The sequence below is a fragment of the Ammospiza nelsoni genome, chromosome 2, assembly GCF_027579445.1.
Source record: "Ammospiza nelsoni isolate bAmmNel1 chromosome 2, bAmmNel1.pri, whole genome shotgun sequence".
Classification (NCBI taxonomy): domain Eukaryota; kingdom Metazoa; phylum Chordata; class Aves; order Passeriformes; family Passerellidae; genus Ammospiza; species Ammospiza nelsoni.
Window position 1 is genome coordinate 32,872,491 of NC_080634.1, and position 24,948 is coordinate 32,897,438.

The following is a 24,948-nucleotide window of genomic DNA, read 5'->3' on the forward strand; positions in this document are numbered from 1 at the left end:
AGTGTCAGTGCTAGGTTAAAGGCTGGTGTGCCCCCGTTACATCAGACTGTGGTCTAAGAGCATGGGTGCTAAGCACACGGATGCAGACTGGCCAAAGTAAATCCAGGGATTGCTTCATCTGGGAGCAAGGCACAGGCAGATGGCAAATTCTCTCTGTGCTTGTGTACCTTTGGTTGTGCTCTGCTAAAACACAGCAGGGGCCAGGACTGAATGAAGATGTGCACCTTCAATTGAGGTTGTAACTGGAGGGCAAATTCATCCAAGCCCTGTGCTCCTCACTGCTGCCACTCAGGAGATGGAAACACAAGAGTTGTATTGCACTAAATAGTTATTCAGTTGTTTGCAACACACAAGGGTGCAGTGCCCAAGAAGAGTCTGGAGGAGGGGGATGGTGGTGTCAGTGTAGAATCACCTTATTGCAGGGGGAATCTGTCAGAAGACTGGGCATCCAGCTTGGGCACATGTAGAGTAGTGATTTGATAAAATATGTGTGGACTTAAAGTGTTCACACATATTTTATTTATTTGGAAAGGCCTAACACTGGAACTATGAGAGGAGTTGGCATAGGTAGCAGGAACTGCCCTGGAAATGATTCTAGAGTGCTCAGGAGGATCAGACATGGCTGGGATGGATGGGTGGACAGAGGTAGGAATGCATGGGATGGAGGTGATTTGAAAGGATTTTACTCCCAGCTTGGAGTAACGACTGGATGAGGGGAAGATCACTAATGTTACTTTTTACAAACTGAGGTCAGTAGCTGATGTGCAGATTTGGCTCTCATCAGATACTACAGCCAAGATCCAGACCAGTCACAGATGAGATGAGACTCTCCCAAGTCCCCTTCAGCTTGAGTTAGAGACACGTATTTCCCTATATCCCTTTCCAGTGTCCTGGCACCTACGGCCTGGAATACCACCTGAATGTAAATGTGGGTGGAGAACTGTGTTATGTGACCTTCACTCTGCTGTTGGTGGGAGCAAGTAAATATTAGCTCATGTCATTAGCCTAGAAAAGATATTATCTCCATATATTAACTCCCCTACTCTTTGAACCTAGGAGCATCTGAGGGGGTGTTTAGGATTGCTCCAACCCATCAGTACATGCAGTTCTCTCCTCCAGTGTGGATCTTGTCAGCTTTCTGTCCCAGTCCAAGCAATGGGTGCACCACTGCTCCTCTTAGCCCTGACCCTACTCCCAGTTGCAGCTGCAGCAAGCCTGGAACCGTGAGACCCTCTCCTTTTGATTTTGGGGGACTGGGGGGAAGGGCTTGTTGTTGAGAGGTGATGCTGAGGGGCTGCACTCTTTGGCGCCCCAGAGCTGAATGGTGGGAGCCTGGCTCCCAGGGGGCTGAGCAGAAGCAGCTCCTGCAGAGTCCTGGGCATTGAGCACTGCAGTGTTGGCTTGTGCAGGAGCTGCACTACAGAGGCCACAGGAGTTCTGCCTCTGTTTGTGCTGTGCTGCTGGAATGAAATCTGGTGTGAGGATGGAAGCCTAATGCCTCAGCCACTGCATGTTTGGCTTCTTTGGTTTCCTCACACAGCCTTGCTCTGTGTCACCACTCACTGGTGGTGACACAGAGAAACTGAGAGTTCTCTATACTGGACATATTCCTCCTTTCTCATTTGAAAAGGAGCTTAAAAGAGCTAAACTTCCTTCAGTGCAGTCCTCCAGACATTTCTCACCCTTGGTCTACCTCTTCATGAAAGCAGCAGAGATGGGTGCTGGCCTGTCCACCTCAGCCTCTGACCTGTTTTTGAACATGTTCTGCTCTCTTCTAGTCACTATATGGTGGTGTTCCCTGCTATCCTTCGGCAGTGCCAGGAGGAGAAGCTCTACATTCACTTCAGCTCCCTGACTGAGGCTGTCCACCTGGCTGTCACCTTGCAGACAGAAACCCAGAATCACACACTGGTGGAGCAGGATGTGGAGAAGCCAGGCACTTCTCAGAGCATCACCTTCCAGGTGAGTGTAGCTGTGGCTACTGATTTGACAGGAATTGCTTTCACATTCACACAAGAGCATGGCACTTCTCTGGGTACACTGTCCTTTTCCTTGCCATAGCTTCCAAGCAGGCTAAGTATATTTCCCTATCAGTGCTAGGCAAAATACAACAGTGTCCTGGAGTCTAAGATAGTAGGGCATCTTTTCCATGTATAAAAAGATTTTTATAGAAAAGAACAGATTTCTTTTTATCTGTATCAGCACATTTCATCCTACTTAAAGCGTGGTGCTAAATATTTATTTTCAATTTAATCAGTGTTTTGCCCCTAAAAGTGCTTGTATGTCGCAGCAAAAGTCTATGAATTGCAAATACTTTCTTTTGATCATTGTTTCCTCAGGAGCCTGTCCCTTCAGCTCCAAGAGGACCATTGTGCTCTAAAGCTGCACCTACATTGCCAGATGTAGTTGCAGCCTGCATAGACATTGAGCTTGCTTTAATTTAGCTGTGATGGCACTGAACCAACAATGAATTGAATTTCACCAAGGATATTTCTGGATATTTCTGGAGTGGCTTGAGTTCCTGTCATTGCTAACTGCTGTGGTTAGCTTATCTAGACACACTGACTACAGAACCTTAAGCTACGTTTCTGGAGAGCCATGGAGATGTGTGTGGTGCTGAGGCTCTACAAACTGCCCCTGTCTTCCTCAGCACAGCACAAAGTCACTGTGCCTATGCCCTGATTGCCCTGCAGGCTCAGCAGAATTCAAGAGGGGCTGTAGTCACTTTTAGGCTTTACATCAACATGACAATGATTAATTAAGAATTTGGCGCCAACCCTTAGGAGAGAGCAAGTCCTGGTTCTGGAAAGCCAAGGAAGTCTGCTGTTAGCAAAAAATAAAACCCACCAAAAAAAAAATCTTCCTCCTGCTGAGCTTGGTCTCTCTGATGCTGAGATGTCCTGTGTTTGCCTCATCAGTATCCCACCTCTCATTACTTAGGATCTGACTTTCCTATGGCTTACTTAGTTCCATAAAACTCTCTCATTCATGTTAAGTGGGAGAAGGACATGTTGGTCCGTTCACTATTAAGTTCATGAACAAGGCAGTGACTGCTTCTCCCTCACAAGTGGCTTACAGAGTCATACGGAAGATTTTGGACTCTGAAGTTTGGGGATTTTTTAACAGTGAGATGATATCTTATATATGTGATAAGATGCAAAGTTTCTGATGAATTTTTTTCCATTTCCTTGTGTCAATCAACCTAGGTGCCAGACTTCATGTTAATTCCTGCAGGAACAGATGATTCTGAGACAGAGGTAGGACATGTCTCTTGTCTACCTCTCCTCTTACAAATTAGAGAGCTTCAGCCTCTCCTGGGCCTGAGCCATGTTAATGTTGGAGATACAGGGTGGAAAAGATAGTAAAGAGGAAAAATAAATGTGCAAAGAGGCAAACATGACAAGCAGAAGGGCAAAGAAAAGGGAATGAAGAAGCTGGACAAAAAAAAGAAGACTATGACTGGGGAAAGGAGAGACTTTAATCACAGTAGATGAAAGGAGGAGGGGGACATTGGAGATTTTGGAAGGACAAGTGCCTCTGGTTCGCTTTCAAGCTCTTTGTAGTCTGAGGTAATTTGTTTTTTCTTTAACCTGACAGTCAGAGGAGGTGGCTTCTCTGCATGTCCTGATCCACAGTGGAGACAATGTGCTCCTTGACGGTAACAAAAAAGTTCTGATCAAGCCCCAGAAGAATATAATTCTGATAGAGACAGACAAGGACTTATACAAACCTGGAGAAACAGGTAAGGCAAGAAGGCAGCATATTGAAATGGGGAGGGAAGGGTCAAAGATAACAGCCACACCTGGAGGGAAGATTTCACCAAGTGCAGCAAGCTAAGGTTGTTGGAGATGGAAGGAAGCAGATCTCTATTATCCAGTGTTTCTAGGAACAGTCTGAGGCAGGATGCTCCCCTCCAAGGTGTGCTACACCAAATTCCCAACCTGCTGTTCCTGGGTGTTGTTTTGGTGCCATATCTCTAGTGAGACCTAAAGGGAAAGCCAGGACTCTCCAGGACACTGGACAGCCTTGAAGACTGTTGCTCATATTTGAGTAAAACCTAGAGTGTCAGTTCCAAACTGTATAATTACAGAGTCCCCACATTCTTCACAACATGAACAGACTGCAGACAGACTCCACTATAGACAATCCCACTGTTTACCCCAGTTTGTAATCTCTCTAGGTAAAGGCAGTGGGGTTCTACAGCACACAGCTGGTATAAGCCTCCCAGACAAAGCCTGGGGTGGGACGTTCTGGGGAGGGCTGGTTGGGAAAAGGCCTGAGCATCTCTGAGGTAAACAGAGAGACATGAATACTGGAGCATAGAAAAGGAGAAGCAAGTTTGTGCAAGGACATGTTGCAGCCAGAATACTTTACTATGTTTTTCTTTATTTCTACAGTGAAATTTAGAATTGTGAACCTTGATGAGAACCTTAAGGTCATTAAAAATGAGGTGAGTATCACTTTGTGCTTTTCTAGAAGTAGGAGCTTCAGCATGAGACATGTTGAGAGGCTCATGAACAAGATATCTCCTTTCATGCCTGTTAAGACATAAGAATAAATTCTTTTAGGAGGAAACCACTCATCCACTGGTCCCTTGAAGAAAGACAGGTGTAAGCTGGCACAGGGGGAGGAGAAGATGTACTGTGGGGTCTGGATGGGGCAGGAATTTCCGCTCAGGGACCCATGTCAGGCAGAGTTCTTTATACTGGTTCATATGGATGCTGTTTTACAAAACTGAGATTGTGTTTCTCTTGTTTTTACAGTATTCCCAGATATGGCTGCTGGTAAGTGACAAAGAAGTGACCGAAGGGATATATCTGTGATCCTTCTACTGTGATCCTTCACTCCCAGAGTTGTGCCACAAATGTAACTTCATGAAGTTATGGTTACAGTTCAGGTTCAGCTGAAGGTTTTTCTGTGTGGTCAGCTTCTATGTGGTCAGCACAGCTGCTTCTCCTTCCCGTAGTGTTATGATGCTGCCACTTCCCAGTAGCTTTACCGTTCTAGGCAGCCTCTGTAATTCCTAAGTTTACTAAAATAATACTGGAGGGAAGCAAAGGTATCTCTCCTGGCAATCTAGAGTCCTCTCTACTGGGTCAAGTTCAAGCCCTTGTAGTGCCTTCTTGTGCCTGAGCGTGGCTGGACCTTCCAGGTACATGTGCCCAATGTGACTTGTGGCTCTGCGTGTCCTTTCCCAAACAGGATCCTGAATACAACCGTATTGCTGAGTGGCTGAATGTAAAGTCAAATCACGGCATTGTGGATCTGTCCTTCCCCCTGGCGTCTGAAGCATCCCTTGGGAATTATACCATCTCAGTGCAGCAGAACATGGCTCATAAAAAATTCAGTGTTGAGGAATATGGTGAGACTTCAACATCAGAGGGGTGGGAAAAGCAGTGTGGGTAGCTGGAGGAGAGAGCAGAGTGTCCATCCCACCTTTTGCCTTGGGAGAACAACAGAATGGACACAAGGATGGATGGGTTGTGGGCACATCTCACATGGGGCTGGAGGTTCTGCAGCTATGCAGGGTACAAAGGAGAGGCTGTGGGGTGACATCTCACTCTGCCTGCATCTGGGCCCTGTAATGAGCACGTTTTGCTGAGCTAGGTGTGTCATCCACTCCAGTCAGATCCTGTAATGGGAAGTGGAATCATGCCTTGGTCCCATTAATTGGCATTGGTAAAGACAAAACCTTGTGCCCTGTGCCTTGCCTGAGCTGGAGTAGAAAGCAGTCCCATGTGCAATTGCAGCAGAAAGTACAGGGTGGTGTGGCTGGAGGGAGTAACTCGACTGCCCCATGGTGATGAGGAACTAGGAATGTCACTGTCTTTCCCTCATCTGAACTGCAGCTATAGCTTCTCTCAGTGTCCATACTAATCCACACCATCCATTGGTTTTTTCCTCCATCCTTATCCTACTCTCTTCCATACAGTGCTGAAAAAAATTGAGGTGGAAATTGAGTACCCTCCATATATCACTACATCAGATGAGGAATTTCAGCTGGTTGTCTGTGGCAAGTGAGTACATGATGCCATTGTGATCTCTGCCCTTTGACTCCACTGTCACCTCCAGATTGCTCAAGAAAAAGAAGTGCTCTTCCGCTTGTTAGTAGGATCTTTTTGCATTACCCTGTGTCTTGGGGAGACAGATCACACTCTGGAATGGGCTCCTTGTCACACCTGGTCACTTACTGTGAGGCTGAAGGACACTAAAGTTGCTGGGTGTAGTGGGTGGAGAGGGATGCAAAATGATTTTAAAGGATGAGCTAAAGTTCCTGAGCAAACAAGGTACAAAGCAAAGCTCTCTGGGCTCCACTTCCCCTGAGGAGGATGGGAGGTGTCCTGTACCAATATTTCTGCTGACAGTCAGCAGACTGTCTTTGGTGAATGTTTCTCTCTTTTGACATAGGTATACTTATGGGAAGCCTGTTCAAGGGAAAGTAGAAATCACTGTTATGACACGCTCCCAGGAAAGGAAAGGCAATTCTACAAGTTCAGTGATTCAGAAGCAAAACAGCTGGGTAGGTGAACAAGCAGGAGATCAAAAAGTGTCTGGAAATGTGTTTCTGCCCCCTTAGCCTGCCGCAATGCACCTCAGATGGGCACCAACCTGTTCAGTCTGGTGTCTTCCCAGTTGCTGGACATGATCAGACCACTGATTCCTCTTCCCATAACACTGTGCTTGAATTACTGCTCTAGCTGTGCATTCCTGACTCCGTGCTTTGGGAGAAAGTGTAAGCCATGGGAAGCAGTGGTGCCTGGGACCTTTTCCAAGGGTCTGTATCACATTGTGTGCAATCAGATCACCCCACCTCGTGGGGCTATTCAGATCCCTGAATAGCCTACCAATAGCCTACCAGGGCCTATTCAGCCCTGTGACCACGCACACCAATAATCAGGCTATCAGAGCATCACATGGACTGTGGATCCATGCCCTGTTTCTTGCTCTACCCCTGCACAATGAGTCATCTAAAGCTTGCTAGTGTCTGGTCTGAAATTATGTCCATTGCTGGTTACATTTTCTTCTCATCTGTGTCCATTATTTTTTGTGGTTATACTTTGCATTTGGTTTTTTCCCCACGGGTTTCAGATGCACGGGTTTTGGCCTGAAAGTCGCAGGAAAATATTTTTAAATGTCAGACCAGCCAGCAATGAGCCAGAATAGAAAAATCTAGCTGGATCTCTGCATTTTTTAAAATGCACTCCAGCTGGAATGCTGTGCAGTCTTAGCTGTGCAAAACATCAGCTGAATGCCAGCTCCACATGGCATGTAAAAGGCCCTGAAAGGTTCTGAGGAACACTTCTCAGGCATGGCTAGAAACACTGGCTATACCCAGGCTCTGCCTCAATGATTGGCAAAGCTCTTGCCATCTGTACCTGGCAGGATGCCTGTGTTTCATATGGCCATGTCACGGGAATGGTCATGTCTAGAAAGCCACACTGTCAGGCTTTATTCATCAGGGCCATTGCATTTCAGGGGGACCTTTAGCTCACATAATGAAATTCATGCTCTCTCAGCTACAGGATTTGGGCTGAATCCAGTCTCCTGAGATTCTCTGTGACATAATTAACCCTTATGTGATTTGCCTTAAGTACTTTTTTTTTTGCTACTTTTTTGTGATTGTTTAATCCAAGCATATTGATTTCTTTTCTGCCTAAGGTATCCATGATGGGTTTCTGCAGTTAGGATTTGGGAGCTTTCCTCTGTTCCAAAAGTATCGGGAAATACTTCTTTAGGATTGCCTGGCATCTATGGAACAGTTTGTTTTCCTCCACACCACACTCATTCTCTCTGTTCTCCTCTCTTTGCAGACAAATAAGGATGGCTGCGCTACTTTCACAATAAAGACAGAAGCTCTGGAAATAAATGAAGCTGACAGCTACATAATTGCAAAAGGAAAAGTGGTGGAAAATGGAACAGGTACTGGATAATATGTAGAGCATTCTCTTCTTCACAGGCAACATTTTTGGCTTTGGTCTTTATGTGGCAGTGGAATTTCTTTTGAAAAAGTATCTTGAAGGTTCCCATGTCTTCTGTTATGGCAATAGTCTCTATTCTAGTACCTCTTCCATCTGTTTTTACCAGATTTCCTAATCCTTCCACCGTTCACCTCCCTTCATGTGTGGATAACTTCATAGTGATTGCCTGGACACCAGGGTGTTCCTCAGCCAGTTGCAAAGTCCTAGACTGTTTAAACAGTCATCTAGTTTCCCTTCATCTTCAAAAAACACAAACAAATAAACATGTAAATAGACACTTATAGCCTATTATGCATCATGTCATGAAGCAGGAAGCCCAGAAAGCTTGATGGAATAATATCCTAGAAGAATATATTTTCTCTCCTAAATTTAGAGCTTGTAGATGTTGTAAGTAGTGTTGAAGTATGTTTTTTACTTCTGCTTCCCTAAGAGCACTGCTTCAGATTCAACAGATTTTTCATTTCCCCACCCAGGAGCCCATTCTGAGGAAACGGCTCAAATTTCTTTTGCATGGATAAAGAAAGCTGTACAGTTTATCAACCTCCATCCATTCTACAAACGAGGGATACCATACACAGGGAAGGTAACATTCATGGATCCCTTCTCTGCTCAGAATGCATCACAGATAAAACCTCTTGTGGGAAGAAAGGAACAGTCTCCAGGAAAGTCAATGCTGCTCTGCTGGCACCCAGAAACTAGGAGTGAAGCCTCGTGTAGAAGAAATTTTTTTCTCCCCATCCTAACATAGTATATTTCCTGGACTGGAATTCTGGGGCCAGCTGCAGTTTCTGGAGGCTTCCCCAGGAGCATCTCCTGAAACTAATCTGTGCATATGGGATGGGGATGCGTCAGCAGGCACATAACATTCCCTTTGGATAAAAACTCATGGTAACTTGGCAGAAATCTCTAAAGCCTTGCACATCAGTTCACTGGCACTAATTTCTGACTCGGGTCACCTGGGTGATGCTAGGACTGCTGTCCTGGGGCTAGAAACACTTTCACCTGGGCTGGTACTGACCCCAACACAGAGGGCAAGGAACAGCAAGAGTTAAGTTGTTGGGGACAAATCTCTTTCTGATCATCAAAGATCCTCCAGCATTGTCCAAGAAACACCTCAGGGTCTGAAGAGTTCACCTTTTCCCCCAATAGAGGTGTCTCATTTGCCTGTATTACTGTTTTGTTCCAGTCCTGAACAGCTTCAAATTGTTGGTTTCATGTATTTATTGGACTTTTATTTGGATCCTTCCAACTGGTCTGAAAGCTAGAAGGGCTGAGGGAACCAAGTGATAGAAGCAATTAAAATGAAGCACTGTCAGTGCCTCAGAGGCTGGCACAACAGGGTATTAACTTCCCCCCCTTCCCTCCAGATGATCTTCTACAGTGAAGACTCTCTCCTCAGTTATGAAACAATCCATCTAATAGTTGATGTCAATGATGAGGAGACACAGCTGTCATTCCTCACAGATGAGATGGGGGAAGCTCACTTCACACTGGATACCACCAGTTGGAACAGCACAATGGTTTCTCTGAGGGTGAGTATCAGCCACTGAAAATCTTTTGTCTGGTGTGGGGTGTGTCTGTTGGAGAATTTTGCTCAGACATGACTTGAAGGAAAAAAGGACATGAAAATATACAGCTGATGGAAAAGTAAAAGGCAGCTGTAAGCAGCAGTTCCCAAGCCTGTTTCTGTAAATAACTAGGTTCTCAGGCACGTTTTTATAAACAGCAGGGTTCTCAGGCAGTCTTCTCATAACAGGTAAACATTCTGTCCTTGGCTGTTTTGGGAACAGACATGGAGGTTTTGAGAACCCTTCATATCAGGGTGAGAACACAAATCTTGGTTTCAATAAACAAACCACAGATAATGAAAACAAAGGGAGGGGTTAGTGTTTGATCTGTAGCCTATGATGAGCTCGGGTTTGCAATATGTATGAACTTAATTAACACGGTTATAAAAACGTGCCTTTTGGATCAATAAATCGGAGTTCGATGCTGATCAACAAGGATGGGTCGTCTCCCTTCGCTTTCAACATGTGTCCCATGAAAAGATAAGAGGAAAAATGAGATTGTGGTCAAATCTACTAGGCTTAGAATTTTGCTAAAACTTTATAAGAAGAAATCTTGTAGGAGACTTTAAAATGATGTTTCAACAAATTATTGTAGGCACACAGATGTGCAGTCTGCCATCAGGTCAGGTGATAACAGAGTTTCGGCAGGTGTACAAGTTCCCTTGCATCACTTGATACTAACTGTGTTGCCACCTTGTGTTTATGTGCTCGGAAGGGTACCCACCGCCCTCCAAGTGACAACAGTTCATTTTCTGATGTAATTGAAGAAGAGGCCTTCCATTGGCTGAAACCTTTCTACTCTGAGAGCAACAGCTTCCTGGAGATCAAGGCCAAGGATTACATGATGTCCTGTGATCAAGAGCAGGAAGTGCAGGTGGATTATATCCTTTCCCAGAATAAACTCAGCTCTGAAGAAGACCACATTGATTTCTACTACTTGGTGAGCACAGAAGACAGCTGATTCTCAGGGCAAGGTTATGCTTACTGGCATTTTACCCTTTTCTCACAGCAAAGAGATGCTCAAAGGAAAGATAAAGCTACTCCTAGACAGTCAGCTTGTGACTTCTGTTCTGCCCAAACCTGTGCCTCCTTTCAAGTTCCTGGACTTGCTCCTAGCCCCCAGCTGCATTGCTTTGTTATCCATGTCTTGACTTAAGCTTGGGTGATAGATGCCTGCCATTTGCCCCTCTTTCTCTTATGTCCACATGGACGGCATTGGCTGGCTAGCCCGAACTCTGCCCAGAAGGTGAGCCCCGGATGTCTATCTGTGTCTGGGGCAATCTGTCTGAGAACTAGGAGGCAATCTCTGGGGCAGCTGACATTGCCCCGCCTGTATCTTTGCAGGGAAAAGCTTGAGAGCCCTTGCACAGGGCCTTGATGCACAGCAGAGGTATGCAATAGAGTTTTCATGAAGTCCCTTTTGAAGAAAGTGAGTCAAAGCAAAGGTGTGACTAAGGCCTAGCTGAGAGGTTGTGACTGTCTTGGTTACTGGACTGGACTCACTCGTACAATCAGAAACTACTGGATACTAGTAATGCAAAGATCAGAGTTCACAAGGTCTTAAGAGCAGAGCTTCATAGCCTATAGCTTCAAAAGTACCTGGCTTTGCAAGCAGCCTCACCTTCTCATGGCCTAACCAACACCTCTCAAGTCCTACCCAGTTATACCATCAGCATCTCTGCTGCAGAGATGGAAATGGAAATCATGTCCTTCCAGAGGAACTTCTGGGGCAACATTTGTCAGATACCATTCTCTCTTCCTGTGTTCTTTTCACACTCTCCTCATGCTCTTGGAATTCAGACCCTTGAGTGGTGCTTCTCTTTTTCTTCAGGTGATAGCAAAAGGCAAGATCCTTTTCAGCAGAAAGAAGAAGGTGCCAATTACTCAGCATGAGAGTGAGTAAAAACATGAGAAGTGTCTTGTAACACACTCCAGAAAACTGACCACTCTACAGTGACTCTGTCTGCAGATGTTATTCTTATCCACAGGTGGGAAATATTGAACTGAGTTCTTAGTGGTGATCCTTCCCCTAAGACCAACACAACCTCCTCTCAATTCAGGGTCTTTCTAGGCAACTGCTCCTTCTGTCTTGTCTAATTGATATAACATCCAATCTTATGACTTTGCTGCTAACTTGTACCTTTGAAGAAGACATGAGTCAAAGCAATGGCTGGTATGCTTGGTTTATTGCTAATTTGTGACATTGTCTGTGTGGAGTGTTCTTATCTGCAAGGTAGAAATTATTAAGTCCCTCTTTTGATTCTTAATGTGTGTCCCACTCCAGTGAGTTGATTTGTTTGGATGTTGTCCCTCTCTTCCTCGCTGCTGCCTATTGCAGATCTGCAGGGCTCCTTCTCATTGACTCTGCCTGTTGGCAATGACTTCCTGCCCAACATCAAGCTTCTGGTGTATGCGATCTTCTCAGACGGAGAGGTGGTGGCTGATATGGAGCAGTTTGATGTAGAAATGTGCTTTAGCCATCAGGTGAGCAGAAATCACACAAGGAGTGTTTATAGCATTGCTGATGTGCTCTGATCTACTGTAGTTCTTGGTCCTGTTTTATCCTCATCCAAATGGTGTAAGCTGGATATATTTAACCTTCTCAAAGGATTTCCAGGATGGCTTGACTCAGCACTTCATCCCCCTTCCCTACCTTATTCAAAGTCCTTCCCTCTGCAACCCAGACATATAAGAGTCAGAGGGTCCCACTCTCCAAGGCTAAGCCCCCAGACCTTGTCTTCTCTTGCAGGTGGCACTGGAATTCTCACACAAGGAGGAGGTCCCAGGCTCACAAGTCAGGCTGAACCTCATGGCTGCTCCAGGCTCCTTGTGCTCTGTGCGGGCTGTCGACAAGAGCGTCCTCCTGAAGAGGAACCAAATCCTAACAGCAGACAGCGTGAGTGCAGCCTGCCCTGTCCAACCCCATAATGTCTGCCTGCCTTCTGCCTCCATGCATGGGTGGCAGAGAGCCCAAAGGATATCCCAGGACAGCTGCAGTGTTAGGTGGCTGCCCTGCCATGCCCTTCTTTGGCCTCTCCTGAGCAGTGATGGGGTGATTGTGTTTCTCACCCTCAGCCCTGTGCTGTGAGCCTCTGCCTGAAGGGAGGTGGATGCTACATGGCACTGCAGGGGGAGGCAGGGAGGGCCGCTTCAAGGAGATGCTGGTGCTTTCTGCTTGGAGGGAGAGTGCTTAGCAGCCTCCCTCACATCCACATCTCTGCTCTACCATCTTCCACCAAACTGTGATTTTAAGCCTTTAAAATGGAATTTTGCCCTGGCAGGGTCCTCCTATCCCTCTGCCCCAACCACTGCTGAGTTAAAACCATGCAACAGAACAGTGCTTTGGAGCAGTTCTTTAGAAAACAGTCGCTAGATGAGAGCAGCCAGAGCACCCAGTGGCCGGTGAAAAGTGGTCAGTATTTTGTCAGCACCCAGGTGGATTCTGAGAATCAGAAGTGTTGGAAGCACCTGCCTTAAAGCATCTGTGTCTTTCAGAGGAACTAATTTAAAACTTGGAGTAAAAATACTGCGAAACCTGAAAATCCTAATAGAAATCCACAATGTGTACCAGAGATAAAACAGGTACATGCCTCATGCAAAGTAGTAAGTTAAATTATAGCAGTACAGTGTGTTACAAAGAAGCCTCACCAAATCCAGGGGGATGCACTACACCAGTTTATAGAGCCCACAGTGTGATCTGGTGTCCATTTCATAGGGATGCTGTGTAGTGCAGAGCACTTGCATCATCTGCTGACAGGTATTTAGAGTAATAATCTTTAAACATGTAGATCAGATGTGCCAATGCCTTGTATTTAAACTGAAGCATTTTTATCCTAATTTTGCACCCTAGTGTTGAAAGGCTTGAACTGTCTTGCAGCCTAAAAGCTGCTTGTCTACATCCACTGCTTGGAATGATGTCCTTTAGTATATATTATCCTATATATGTCCTTTATATTATGTCCTTTTGTGTAAGCTGGGTCAGTGCCAACTTCCTCAACTGCAAAGCTCTTCAATATGGAATAGAAGGCTACAACCCAAAAGTTTGACCCATACACATGGTTGTTGGCCAGCTCTGTTTGAAGACTTGTGTTTTTTCCATTGCAGTTGTATGGTAAAATCTTCAATAACAGCTTCATGTTAGGAGGACGAGGCTTTCCTTACCGCCTGGAAGATTTTGAGGCATACCCTTGCCTGCCCCAGCAGCCCAGACCCCACAAAAAGGCTAGGATGGGTGCACCATGGTACCAAAGTGAGGCTGATGTCTATAACCTGTTTAAGGTGAGTGCCTGCACCTCCTCTAAACTTTCCCAACTTTGCCCTAGTGAGTTCCAATATGCTGTCCTGAATGCCTACAAGAAATCATCTGTTCCATGTTGTCCGCTGTAGCCAAACTCATTTGGGGACTATGGGGAAAGCTGAGTAAGCACAGTACAAACCACCTGATAGGAAGAAGATAATGTAAAAATGAACAAATTTACTTCAGGCTCCCATAACTACAAAGGAGAGGTGGCAAGAATACCTGGGCACCTCACCATATTCTGACCAATCACCACTTGGCTATTATTGTATTTACAAACTGCTTTACTCTGTGTTTCATTGAGCATCTCCTTACTTATCCTCAACCAGTTCAAATAAAAGGAAGTCTTTCACAGTTTGGCTTTATAGCTAATTGTCAAGACAAACAACGAAACAAACTGATATGCTAACAAGCATGATAGCCAGAGAAGTGTTAACATGTCTGCTAACTGAAATGCAAGAAGTGCTGAGTGTTGCTTCTGGCAGAATGCTCTTTAATGAAATATATGCAAAATGTATGAGTTGAAGCTCCTCAAAACAGGAGAAGAGGGTAACAACATACTGAAAACAACCCAAAATGTCTGAATTGTGTGGGTTTCTTAATTTGACAGAACTCTACTACACAAATACAGAACCTGATTCCCTTCAAAAGGCATGTTATTGTGCTGTCTCCTAGATGATTATTCCTTCGACTGTGTGTCATTGCTAGGGTTGGGCATATGAAGTGCACATCTAGTTGAAATCTGCTTGTATGAGAAGAAATAGTTGCTCCCAGTATTCCTCAGAAACTGGTTTCCATTCCTCATGCACTGGTCAGAGTCTGAGCCACAAGGTTATGCATATAAAGAAGCAGCATTTAAAAATGTTTCAACACTGGCCACCAGCCCCCATTTGACACCCATGATCACGAGATAATTTCAACATTCCTTGTCCCCTTTTGTTTATCAGTGATTTACTGTCTGTACTATTTTCCCAGAAACTGCGCATGAAAATATTTACCAACACCAGAATCAAGAAACCTGTTTCCTGTGTGCTTCCAGAGTTTCATAAAAAGATATCTCCAAGAAAACACCCTCTTCTTGGTAAGGAACAGACACGTCCAACTTCTTTAGTGAAGGGGCTTCCCTCTCCCAGTTCTGTCCAGCCTGCAGCTGAGACAACTGAGCCCCATCCTGCTGTGTTTCTTGTTTGTGTATAACAGCAACAAAGCTTGTGTCCATTTCAATGGACCTGATTTACAAATCACAGGGAGAAGCTCAAATCTCCATGCTCTCTTGGTGTCCCTGTGTTCACTGTTTTTCATACAGAATGTAGTGTGCTTTCTACCAGCACTTTCACAGATTATTTAAAGGAGCGTGACTCCATTTCAGCGTGCTGTCTCCTGCTGCATCCAGACCAAATTTGGATCTGTCAGACTGAGCCTTGGGCTAAACTATATCCAGCTCTGTCTCCCTAAAGCTCTGTTCCCCAAATATACCCACACTGTGTCAGATTCTCATTGAAACACCAGCCCTGTCCACTCACATTCTGCGTCAAAAAACATTTGTGGTTTGTGTTAGATTGCCTGTGAATGAAGAGCTAGTTTCACCTGTAGCTATATGTGCTGTTTTCTGAGGTATCACTTGCTCCTACCAGGCAGGCAAGTTACCCATGCTGATTCTAAACCTCACTCTGATGACAAGGAGAAGCCAAAACCACGGACGCTTTTCCCAGAGACCTGGATTTGGGATTTGGTGTCTGTTGGGTAGGTAACAGCCTCTGCCATCCTTCTCCAGGGGCACTCCTGGAATATTCTGACTGCTTCTAAGCATGTCCTCCTCTTCTGCTTCCTGCTGCAGGGATGATGGACGAGCGTCTCTCCAAGTTGCTGTACCTGACACCATCACAGAATGGAATGCCAACACCTTCTGTGTTGCCGATATTGGCTTTGGTTTCTCGCCTCTGACCTCTCTTAGGGTCTTCCAGCCATTCTTTGTGGATGTATCACTGCCATACTCTGTGATCCAAGGGGAGACTTTCAAGCTAAAAGCCACTGTCTTCAACTACCTCAAGGACTGTATCCAGGTGAGTCCCTCCAAGTGAGTTTCCCCAATTACATGGCCTCTGTCAGAACAAAATCTTTAGCCCAAAGACAAACTCTGAACTCTTTAGGAGCCCTTGATGCTGGTATCTGGGCGACAAAGCATAACCTCGTACTTTATCACCCAGGTATTTGCTGCTTGGTGCAGTGCCTGTTACTGACACTAACCCTATGTGTGTCTGTACATCCAACCATGCTCAGGTCCACACCACTCTCACAGAGACCCCAGAACTGAAGGTGGATGCCTGTCCAAGCTGCCAGTTCACCAGCTGCCTGTGTGCCAACAAAGCAAAAACCTTTGCGTGGAATGTGAAGGCGACCAAGCTGGGTGAGGCTGGGCAGAGGGATGCGTGGCAGCTCCTGGGAGGAGGGGTGGAGTTTGCCCACGTCTGCATGTCTGGATCTAATGCTTGTACATACAGCTGTCAGCTGGAAGTGCTCAGCAATGTGTCCCCTGTGCTCCCTGCAGGCAGAGTGAACGTCACCGTGAGCAGTGTGGCAGAAGAGTCACACAGTCTGTGTGCTAACAAGATTGCTGTGACACCTTTGCAAGGAGGGAGAGACGTGGTGATAAAATCTCTGCTTGTGAAGGTTGGTCACATCTCAGGGTGGAGAACCCCTGGCAACAGGTTTTGTCCCCTGGGGCAGTCAGCAAGATGCTAAGAGGAAGTTTAGCACCTTCTTGGACATCAGACCAACTTGCTAAGGCAGGGTGACTTCCTTTCCTGTCCTCCCTATCTGAACTACTCTTTCTCCATCTGCAGCCAGGAGGTGTCCTACAAGAGAAGACCCAAAATGCCTTTCTCTGTCCTGCAGGTAGGGGACAAAAATTCCTGACTGCCATTGATCATGACACCAGGATGGAGGGGACAGGACTACTGCAAATACCCAGAGGTGGGAGGGAATTAATCAGAGAGCAAGCCCTGGTGGCACCATCCTGCCTGGGACAACAACCACTATAATTTGTCCTTGTCAATCTTTTACCTGGCAAAATTTCCTGCATTGAGGCATGTGTTTGCAAGTTTTGGCTCCTGTGACTCGATGTCACATTATGCTTCACCTGGGTCTCCTTGGATGTTTCACTAGTATGAATGGCTTCTTCCATGGGATAAATGTCTGGGTTCTGCCTTCCTCAGATAACACAATCTCTGAAGAGTTCTCCCTGACTCTGCCTGCAGAAGTGCTGGAGGGATCTGCCCGAGTCACATTCTCTGTGATTGGTGAGAAAGGCTTTTCCTGCTCTTCGGTCTGTCGTGAAAAAAACTTGCATAAAGCTTTGGCCTTATTGATGCATTGACCCAGCTCCTAATGAGATAACTTGTAAGGGGTGTGACATTGGCCTCAGAAATATTGATCAAGTAATCCTTTCCAATATTTAAGTGAACCAAAACAATCCTTGCATATTTCCACCAACTTTGTCTTTGCAATTCCTTTCCCATCTTGATACCCACTCAGGAATGACAGCTCTCTTTACCTTTCTTCAGACCCCCTCAAGCTTCCTTTCCTCCTCCCAGAACCATGATGGCTTTCCTTTCTGTGCTGGCCTAATGTAGGAAGGGTCACCAGAAATCTCAATCATGTCTGTTCAGACAGGGACTGGCTCTTTTCTAGGATCCCAGCAGAGCCTAGGGAAGGCAGCAGTCCTTTTGCTTCACACTGCTCAGTGCCTGTGCTTTTCCTTTCTCATGTCTCTCCTCTCAAATGTAAGGTGACATCATGGGTCCAGCACTCCAAAATTTAGACCAGCTGCTAGACATGCCCTTTGGCTGTGGTGAACAGAACATGGTCAAGTTTGCGCCAAATATCTTCATTCTCCAGTACCTGAACAAGACTAAACAACTGGACCCAGAAATTAAGGCTATAGCACTGGCATTTCTGACAATGGGTAAGCATTGTCCTTCCTTCTGCTGCAAAATGAAGCTGCTAGAAATCAAGAGTGTGGGGCATAGATGTGTTGGGGAGCTGAAGGGCAGGAGTGGGAGTGACTGCCAGAGCTATGACAAAAGGAAGGCATCACAGAGAAAAGGGAAATGTCTCATGGAAAGAAAAGTTTCTGAAGAAAGCACAACTTGTCTCTGCTGGTAATTGAGGTACTAAGTCCGCTTTTTTGAGAAAGATATAGGTAATTAGTGATTTCCATCATTATGTGATGCCTGCTAGTTCCCTTATCACTCCAAGGCTCACAGAAGCACCTTGTGAAAAGATGGCATCAGCTGCTATTACATGGAATAAAGAGTAGCCTTTGGGAGTAAATAGGAGTTCAGTAGCTTAATGTTTCCCTGTGTTTTAGAAAATATATTTTGGAGTCATGTAAATTCTCTCCAGTATAATCTGAATTTAATATAGTGCCTATGTTCATGTCTCATGTTGTAATGGGCCTCATATTTCAGCCTGCCAGTCTCCTTGTCTGGACAGGATTTGACTCCTTTTCTTTCCCCCTTTTTCTCTGGTACTGCAAGCACGTACTGAGATCATGTTCATGTATTTGGGAGAGTGGGGTCTACCCAAGAGAATGGTGGTGGTAGAGAGGAAAGACAAAGGGTAAACACTAAGGCCATGAGGAGGCTGGAGGTAGACCAAACAGATGCAGACAGCATTCTGCCCTCAAGGTTCAAAGGCATGGCTTTGTTGCTTCCTGTACATCCTGTAAAAAAAGTGTTTTGTTGAGTCCCAGCAGGGCTAGGAGGAGTGCTGAAAAGTAATTAGTGTTTCATTTGTGTCCCCTCTAGGAAAAGCCTTCCTCCTCACTCCTACCACCCTTTTTGTTCACAGCAAAGGCCCTGAGGGCTCCCTGGCACATGGGGAGCCATGAGGTGGCTGAGCATGCCACCCTTCTGCCAAACAGCAGGGCAGGAACCCACAGCACTGGCTCCAAACAGCTCCAGTAATGCAGAGCAGCCTCCTGGCCACTTCAGCAGTGCTGTGCAGCTGCTTCTGTCACACTGATGCTGTGGGGTGCAGGGGCAGCTGGGGCCGGTGCCCTTGTCTCAGCAGCTCTGACTGTAAGACTGGTGAATCCTCTTGCTGGGGAGCCATCTTCGCATGGCTGGGATACAGTTTGAGGTGCTACAGGTGCTCACAATCAGCCATGTCTTGTTGTCACAGGCTACCAGCGTCAGCTGCTCTACAAACACGACGATGGCTCCTACAGTGCCTTTGGGAAAGGTGATGAGCAGGGCAACACGTGGTGAGTGACCACAACTGCTACTGTCACCCTAAACCCGTTGTCCTTGCTGGTTCATCTCCTGGCTGTGACATGGGATTCCTCTGTGCTCTGCTCACAGGCTGACAGCTTTTGTAGCCAGGTCCTTTGGGCAGGCCAGCTCCCACATCTACATTGACAAGGACCACGTGCACAGCGCTCTGCGCTGGCTGCAGAAGCACCAGCTGCCCAGTGGCTGCTTCCAGAGCGTGGGGAAGCTCTTCAACAATGACCTGAAGGTATGGCTGCCAGACATGGGAGTGGGAGCAGGAGGAACTCATGGTGAGGCACGGGGTTGCTTCCTCAGCCTTTTCCACTGTGAGCTGTTTTTGGGATCTTTAGCTTGTCAGAGTGACCCCAAGATGGGTTAGAAAGTCTCTTTTCCCAGCCTGGCGCTCAAAGAAGGAGTCAGGGCTCTTCATTTCTCGCTCTCAAGGTTGTTTATTGTATCTTAGCTATAAAATTCTCTCTCCTGTCCTGCCGAGGTCCACTCAGCAAGACAGTCAGAGGCACTCTGCCTGCCCCGGGGCAGTGTTATGTCTTTATACTAAAAACTATGTGTACAATGGTTACAATTACTTTCCAATACCTATCACCTATGTTAGACAGTGAGCTTCTACTCTAAGCCAATCTATAAGTGCTAACACCGCAGCAGAAGATGGAGGCCAAGAAGAAGAAGAGGGAGAAAGGCAGGATACACCCAGATCCCTCCATCTTGTCCCCTGAACCTCCATTCTAAAAACCCCAAAATCTGCTTTTTCACCTTGTGATAAATTTGCTGTCATTCTACTTAAACTGTGATGGCTTGCAGATCTTCATCTAAGGTTGGTAACTTGCTCCATGGGTCACAATCAAAACCAGAGGCATCTTGGGCTCTGTGCCAGGGTCTCTGAGCCCCCTGGCAGGGGTCTTGGCTGCTCAGGACAGCCAGAGGGATGTCCTGGGTCCTGACAAGCAGTAGCACAAAGCAATGTCCCCATGGCCTAGCACAGCTAAGGTATCTTCCCAGAGCTGAATGGAAAACATGGTCTAAACCAGCAGTCATTTCCTCTGTGTGAGGTTTTAGACTCTGCTAGGCTTTCTTAATTTTCACTCTAGCCAAAGGAAAACACAGCTAATTGTGCCAAGGCACTTCAAGGGCACAGGGAAATGAGAAATATTTTTCTATTTTAGTGCTTGTCTAGAATACCCTGGCTGGATTCTCCCTCTTCTCATACCTTACAGTGCACAATACTCTGTGCTCTAATACAGGATTGTCTGAAGACACAGTTGTCCCTCCACTGCCCCAAAAATATGACTCCTCCTAGAGCTTGTCATCCCCCAAATGATGCCTGCAGTGTAGCTGGAAATGCACCAAACTCTTGGTGAACATGCCCCAGAGCTTTGGTGCTGAGCAGTGTGTGTGCAGTATGGCAATACGTGGGTTCATTGCCTTTGTAAAGGTACACACTGGTCAGATTACAAAAATAATCCACACTGGTCAGATTACAAAATCGCCCATGTCAAATACAAGCCAAATTTCTGAAAGAAAACAGGCTGCTACATTCATAAAGCAAAGGGTTATGACATTTTTTTCCTAAAATTTGAATGCAGTACAAAATAAAACCAGAGTGTACATGTAGACTGTTCATCCTTGTCTGACTGTCTAATTTCCCACCTTGAGCTTTCTATCTGAACAGAACATTTTGGAATAGGTTTTGCACCTCCACCTGCCTCACACTTACAAAGTTTCTTCTAGTCAGTGTGAATGAAACTTCTTAGCATCTTAGCCCAATTTCCCCCTCTCATTTTAGATGTATTCTCATCTCATATCTGACGATGTAAGCAGAACTTCCCCAAGAATGAATGCCCTCTGAGATGAAAAGCAGCTCCTGAAAGCCTGTTAAACACATATTAACCTGTAGTTTCTCAAAGCCAGATGACTTGTTTGTAAACTTGCATAAATTCTTCTTTATGATGCAAATCCCGCATCATAAAAACTTTATTCAAGTGTACAGTGGTAACATATTTAATGAGATAAATTGCTTTACAGTTTGTTTCATGCCTTTCTATGAGAATGGATGTCTAGGCTGTTTGAACAACATGGCTGAGACTGCCCTCAACAGCAAACTATTCAGCAAGTGAGCCTGGAGGGCTTTCCTGTCCAGGAATGCCCAGAAGCACATTGCTGTGCTGTCTCAGATGCAGGTTTTGGGGCTATGCAATGACAGGCACGCAGCGGTTGGGTTTGTCCTTTCCTGATGACTGTCTGTGTGCTTGCAGGGTGGTGTGGACGACACAATCTCCCTAACAGCCTATATTGCTGCTGCACTGCTGGAGCTCCATCTGGAGAGGAATGTAAGTCACCCCTAAACTCCTGCAGGGCTTGGGAGCATGCTCCTCCATTCATTCCTCCCCTGGCTGGGGGCTTCAGGGGCTACCCAGCGTGAGCTGGTGAAAGGTTCTGTCATTCCCCCCTTGCTACACAATAACAGGAAAATTTTATCTTGGTGAGGAGTTCTTAATATAAATGGCCTGATTTGCAGCAAAGAAGAGCACTTTCTTCCCAGCTCATCTCAAGGGAAACAATTGTGTCTGAAAATAACAAAGGGTTTGCAGGGAGAGGCAATGGGTCGTTAAACTGAGCAACGGGGCTGAAGGAGAAAAAGAGACTACTTTTCAGGTATGCACTGTCCCCCCTGCCCCAGATGAAAGCAGTGATCAAGACAAGTGTAGACTGTTCTAGAAAAAAAGAACTGATGTTCTAGACTTAATGGTACAGTTCTAAAAACATCATACCCTTCAGGATCAGACACCCACAGCATGTGACTGACAATTCTGAGCCAGCATGTTACCAGACACTTTACATCTGGATTCTCCAGTGTATTAGCAATTCCCTATCCCAAAAATAAGTCCAGCACACCTTTGTTTCAACCCACAGTCAGCGATGCTGTGACCCCTCTACCTCACACCTCACAGTCCTGGGAGAGATGCTAGCACTAAAGTACATCAAGGGTGTGTCTGGGATAGATGTTCACAACAACATGGTGTTTGGTCAGAGGAAATTCACTTGGTTTGGATTCCTTTTTCAGGACACCATGTTGGAAAATGCCTTACATTGCCTCAAGAACGTAACACTTGATGAGACAAGCCTTTATGTCAAGGCTTTGATGGCTTATGTCTTCACACTGAGTAAAGACATGGAGATGAGAAAGCAGCTCCTGGATATGGTACAGAAGGAAACTGGTAGGTTGTTGCTTTGGGGTCCTAGAGATCACGACAGTGTTCAAGGTCTGATATCTGTAGCATTTAATTGCAGTATTCTGTATTCACAAATACATTTTTGTGTCAGAAAATCATAATTTATTCAAACTATGACAATCTCTAGTTTTCTCAGACTCAGGAAACAATTTCTAATCAAAAGCAGCAGTAATTATCCATGCTTAATTTGTGCAGTTAAAATGCTTATTTGTGTCATGGTGCTCCTGTCATTCTTCAGCAATTCATACATAGTACAAGAGATCTTGCAGAGCAAACTTGTTTCACCATGTCTGTTCAGCTGCTGGTCAGAACATTTACATGAAAAATTCAAACCTTTTGACTGCTGCTCCATTGCTGCTCTACTCAGCTCAGGGCCCTTGGGTGGGTGGACCTTTACTGCTGTGCTGCTGAGCTTGATTCTTCCTTTTGTCTCCTTAGCTTGGGGAAAAAAATAGACTTCTGTCCTGAGTGAGGACGCTGGGGTAGGTGTTCAAAACACCTAAGCCTATGGTTAAATATTTGGTAATATTACCTAAGTTGGTTTAAGTAAGTTCTTCCCCACATTTCCTTGTCTGGCAGTGTGGTGAACTACATTGAGGGCTGAAAATGTTAAAATATTAAAAAAACAAAGGGAGAGAGGATTTTTCAGCCTGACCAGCTACCAGTGCTGAGTGTTGCTCACTGCATAGCCACTCAAGCTGCCAGCTGGAACAGGAAGGAGTAGAATTGCACGCATTCAGTGCAGTACTTGTTCAGAGCTACCTCTGTGATAACGCACATGGAAGAAGGAAAATACCTTCCATTGTGATAAACATAGTGAAGGTTCTCTGTAGAGGACTTTAGCTAAATTCTGAAGTATTGAGGCTGGTATTATGCAAAGAAGTGAAGTTTTTTTCTGAAAACTGACTTTGAATTTAAAAGCATTTCAGGTTTTCACATTTGTACCATTGCGGAAGAGTCCTACATAATTAAATCTGACACGATTAGATTAAATTCTTAGCTGAATTTGGTTAGTCTCCTACTATGACTGCAGCAAAATATTCCATTGGACTCAGATGTATTCAGTGCTTGTGAGCTTGAACCTGAAGTGGGAGCCCAGCTCTTGCTTAAATTGCCCTTCACTATGCACTGCATAGTGAGGATGCCAGCAAAGTAAGTTGGGTAGTCTTTATCCTCCAGTAGCCTGACAGCAATTCTCCCTCAAAAACTGGTCTTGTACACCAGGCACAAGTGATTGGAAAGATGAGTGCTAGAGCTTTTCAGCATAGGGGGTCCTGTTATTCTATGCTATGCACATGCAGAAACAGCAAAAATGCTGGAGCTTGGAGACATAAATTTGAATATACAGGGATCTACAGTTCTTCTCTTCCACATATTTCTTCCCCCATCAGCACAGCTACTGACATCGCAATCTGCTGATGAAACATCTTCTTCCATGATTGAGACTGTAGCCTACATCATCCTGGCCCATGTCTCCAAACCAGACTCGTCATTCAATGAAGCCTCTGTGAGCAAGCTTGTTCACTGGCTCAGTGCACAAAGAAATGCCTTTGGAGGATTTGCTTCCACACAGGTAACAAACCAGGGAAAATCATGGGGGAAAAAGTTGTTGTGCCTGGAGTGATGTGCACATCTCTCACATGCATGTCACTCTAGACCCATCCTTTGCAGACAAAGGTATATGAGCCCTGTTTGGAAAAAGGAGTGCCATAGGGAAACTCTTCTCTGTGTAGTGTAATTGGGATTACCCAGGATCTCTGGCACTGCTAAGCCCAGAGCTCACAAGCTGCCTGTTCCAGGTAACAGAAATCATCCTGCTGCCTGTGGCATAGGCCCTATCTATGCACTTAGTGGGATAGAGCCTGCCTGTGTCAGAGTGTGAATCAGGGCCATGAGGACTGTAGTTCTCTCTGCAGTCCCTGAACTGCTGTGCTGGGTTTTGTCCTGCAGCAAAGTGACTCTGACTCTCCCTCCAGGACACGGTTGTCAGCCTGCAGGCCCTCGCTCAGTATGCAGCCCTGATTCCTCAGGAGATGAGAGATGTCAAGGTGGCAGTGAAGGGAAAGGGGGCTTCTCCACTCGAGTTCCATGTGCACAGGAAGAACAAGCTGGTCCTGCATCAGGCATCTCTCCCTGCAGACACAGGGAGCTACACAGTGCAAGCGACGGGCAGTGGCTGCGTTTATGTGCAGGTGCGTACGCGTGAGGAACAGAGCTCCCAGGCTTTGCCTCTGACACTGAAGGGAGGTTTGGCTTTAAGCAGCTACTATAGCCTCAAGTTCTGAGTAGGATTTTGCCTTCTAGGCAGAATCATGTCAAACTTGAAGGTACTCAGGTGTACTTTGTTGACAGGGTTTCATGTAACCATCTCTGGTATCTCCTCAGAAATGTCTCAGCTTTGCTGTCCTATCCTACAGAGGCATGTCATCATTAAGAAAACAGTAGATCTGAAGTCAGGAGTAATGAGACACAGAAGATTACATTCTTTGATTTTGAATGTGTGTTGTTGGTGTCACTGCTTCAGGAGCTGGACACTGCTGACACAAAATTCTTTGGGTATTTATCATATGCAGAGAGGAGGAG

The 24,948-nt window shown here is 45.7% G+C and overlaps 1 protein-coding gene across 2 annotated transcripts in view; it reads left to right on the plus strand.

Moving 5' to 3' along the window:
* The first annotated feature begins 1,098 nt into the window (after positions 1–1,098).
* Positions 1,099–24,948, plus strand: part of LOC132086266 (alpha-2-macroglobulin-like protein 1) — a 28,454-nt gene continuing 4,604 nt past the window's right edge. For both annotated transcript variants that reach the window (XM_059491811.1, XM_059491801.1), the window contains exons 1-31: positions 1,099–1,223; positions 1,779–1,962; positions 3,207–3,257; positions 3,598–3,742; positions 4,398–4,450; positions 4,764–4,784; positions 5,203–5,362; positions 5,933–6,017; positions 6,409–6,520; positions 7,812–7,920; positions 8,453–8,562; positions 9,347–9,511; positions 10,263–10,487; positions 11,379–11,442; positions 11,886–12,031; positions 12,297–12,443; positions 13,652–13,825; positions 14,820–14,925; positions 15,479–15,587; positions 15,682–15,907; positions 16,125–16,251; positions 16,393–16,514; positions 16,688–16,739; positions 17,060–17,143; positions 17,632–17,808; positions 19,029–19,110; positions 19,208–19,364; positions 21,388–21,462; positions 22,197–22,350; positions 23,757–23,938; positions 24,342–24,557. In XM_059491811.1, the coding sequence (XP_059347794.1) occupies positions 1,156–1,223; positions 1,779–1,962; positions 3,207–3,257; positions 3,598–3,742; positions 4,398–4,450; positions 4,764–4,784; positions 5,203–5,362; positions 5,933–6,017; positions 6,409–6,520; positions 7,812–7,920; positions 8,453–8,562; positions 9,347–9,511; positions 10,263–10,487; positions 11,379–11,442; positions 11,886–12,031; positions 12,297–12,443; positions 13,652–13,825; positions 14,820–14,925; positions 15,479–15,587; positions 15,682–15,907; positions 16,125–16,251; positions 16,393–16,514; positions 16,688–16,739; positions 17,060–17,143; positions 17,632–17,808; positions 19,029–19,110; positions 19,208–19,364; positions 21,388–21,462; positions 22,197–22,350; positions 23,757–23,938; positions 24,342–24,557 (3,888 nt within the window). In that variant the 5' untranslated portion in view covers positions 1,099–1,155. The remainder of the gene's footprint in view (positions 1,224–1,778; positions 1,963–3,206; positions 3,258–3,597; positions 3,743–4,397; positions 4,451–4,763; positions 4,785–5,202; positions 5,363–5,932; positions 6,018–6,408; positions 6,521–7,811; positions 7,921–8,452; positions 8,563–9,346; positions 9,512–10,262; positions 10,488–11,378; positions 11,443–11,885; positions 12,032–12,296; positions 12,444–13,651; positions 13,826–14,819; positions 14,926–15,478; positions 15,588–15,681; positions 15,908–16,124; positions 16,252–16,392; positions 16,515–16,687; positions 16,740–17,059; positions 17,144–17,631; positions 17,809–19,028; positions 19,111–19,207; positions 19,365–21,387; positions 21,463–22,196; positions 22,351–23,756; positions 23,939–24,341; positions 24,558–24,948) is intronic.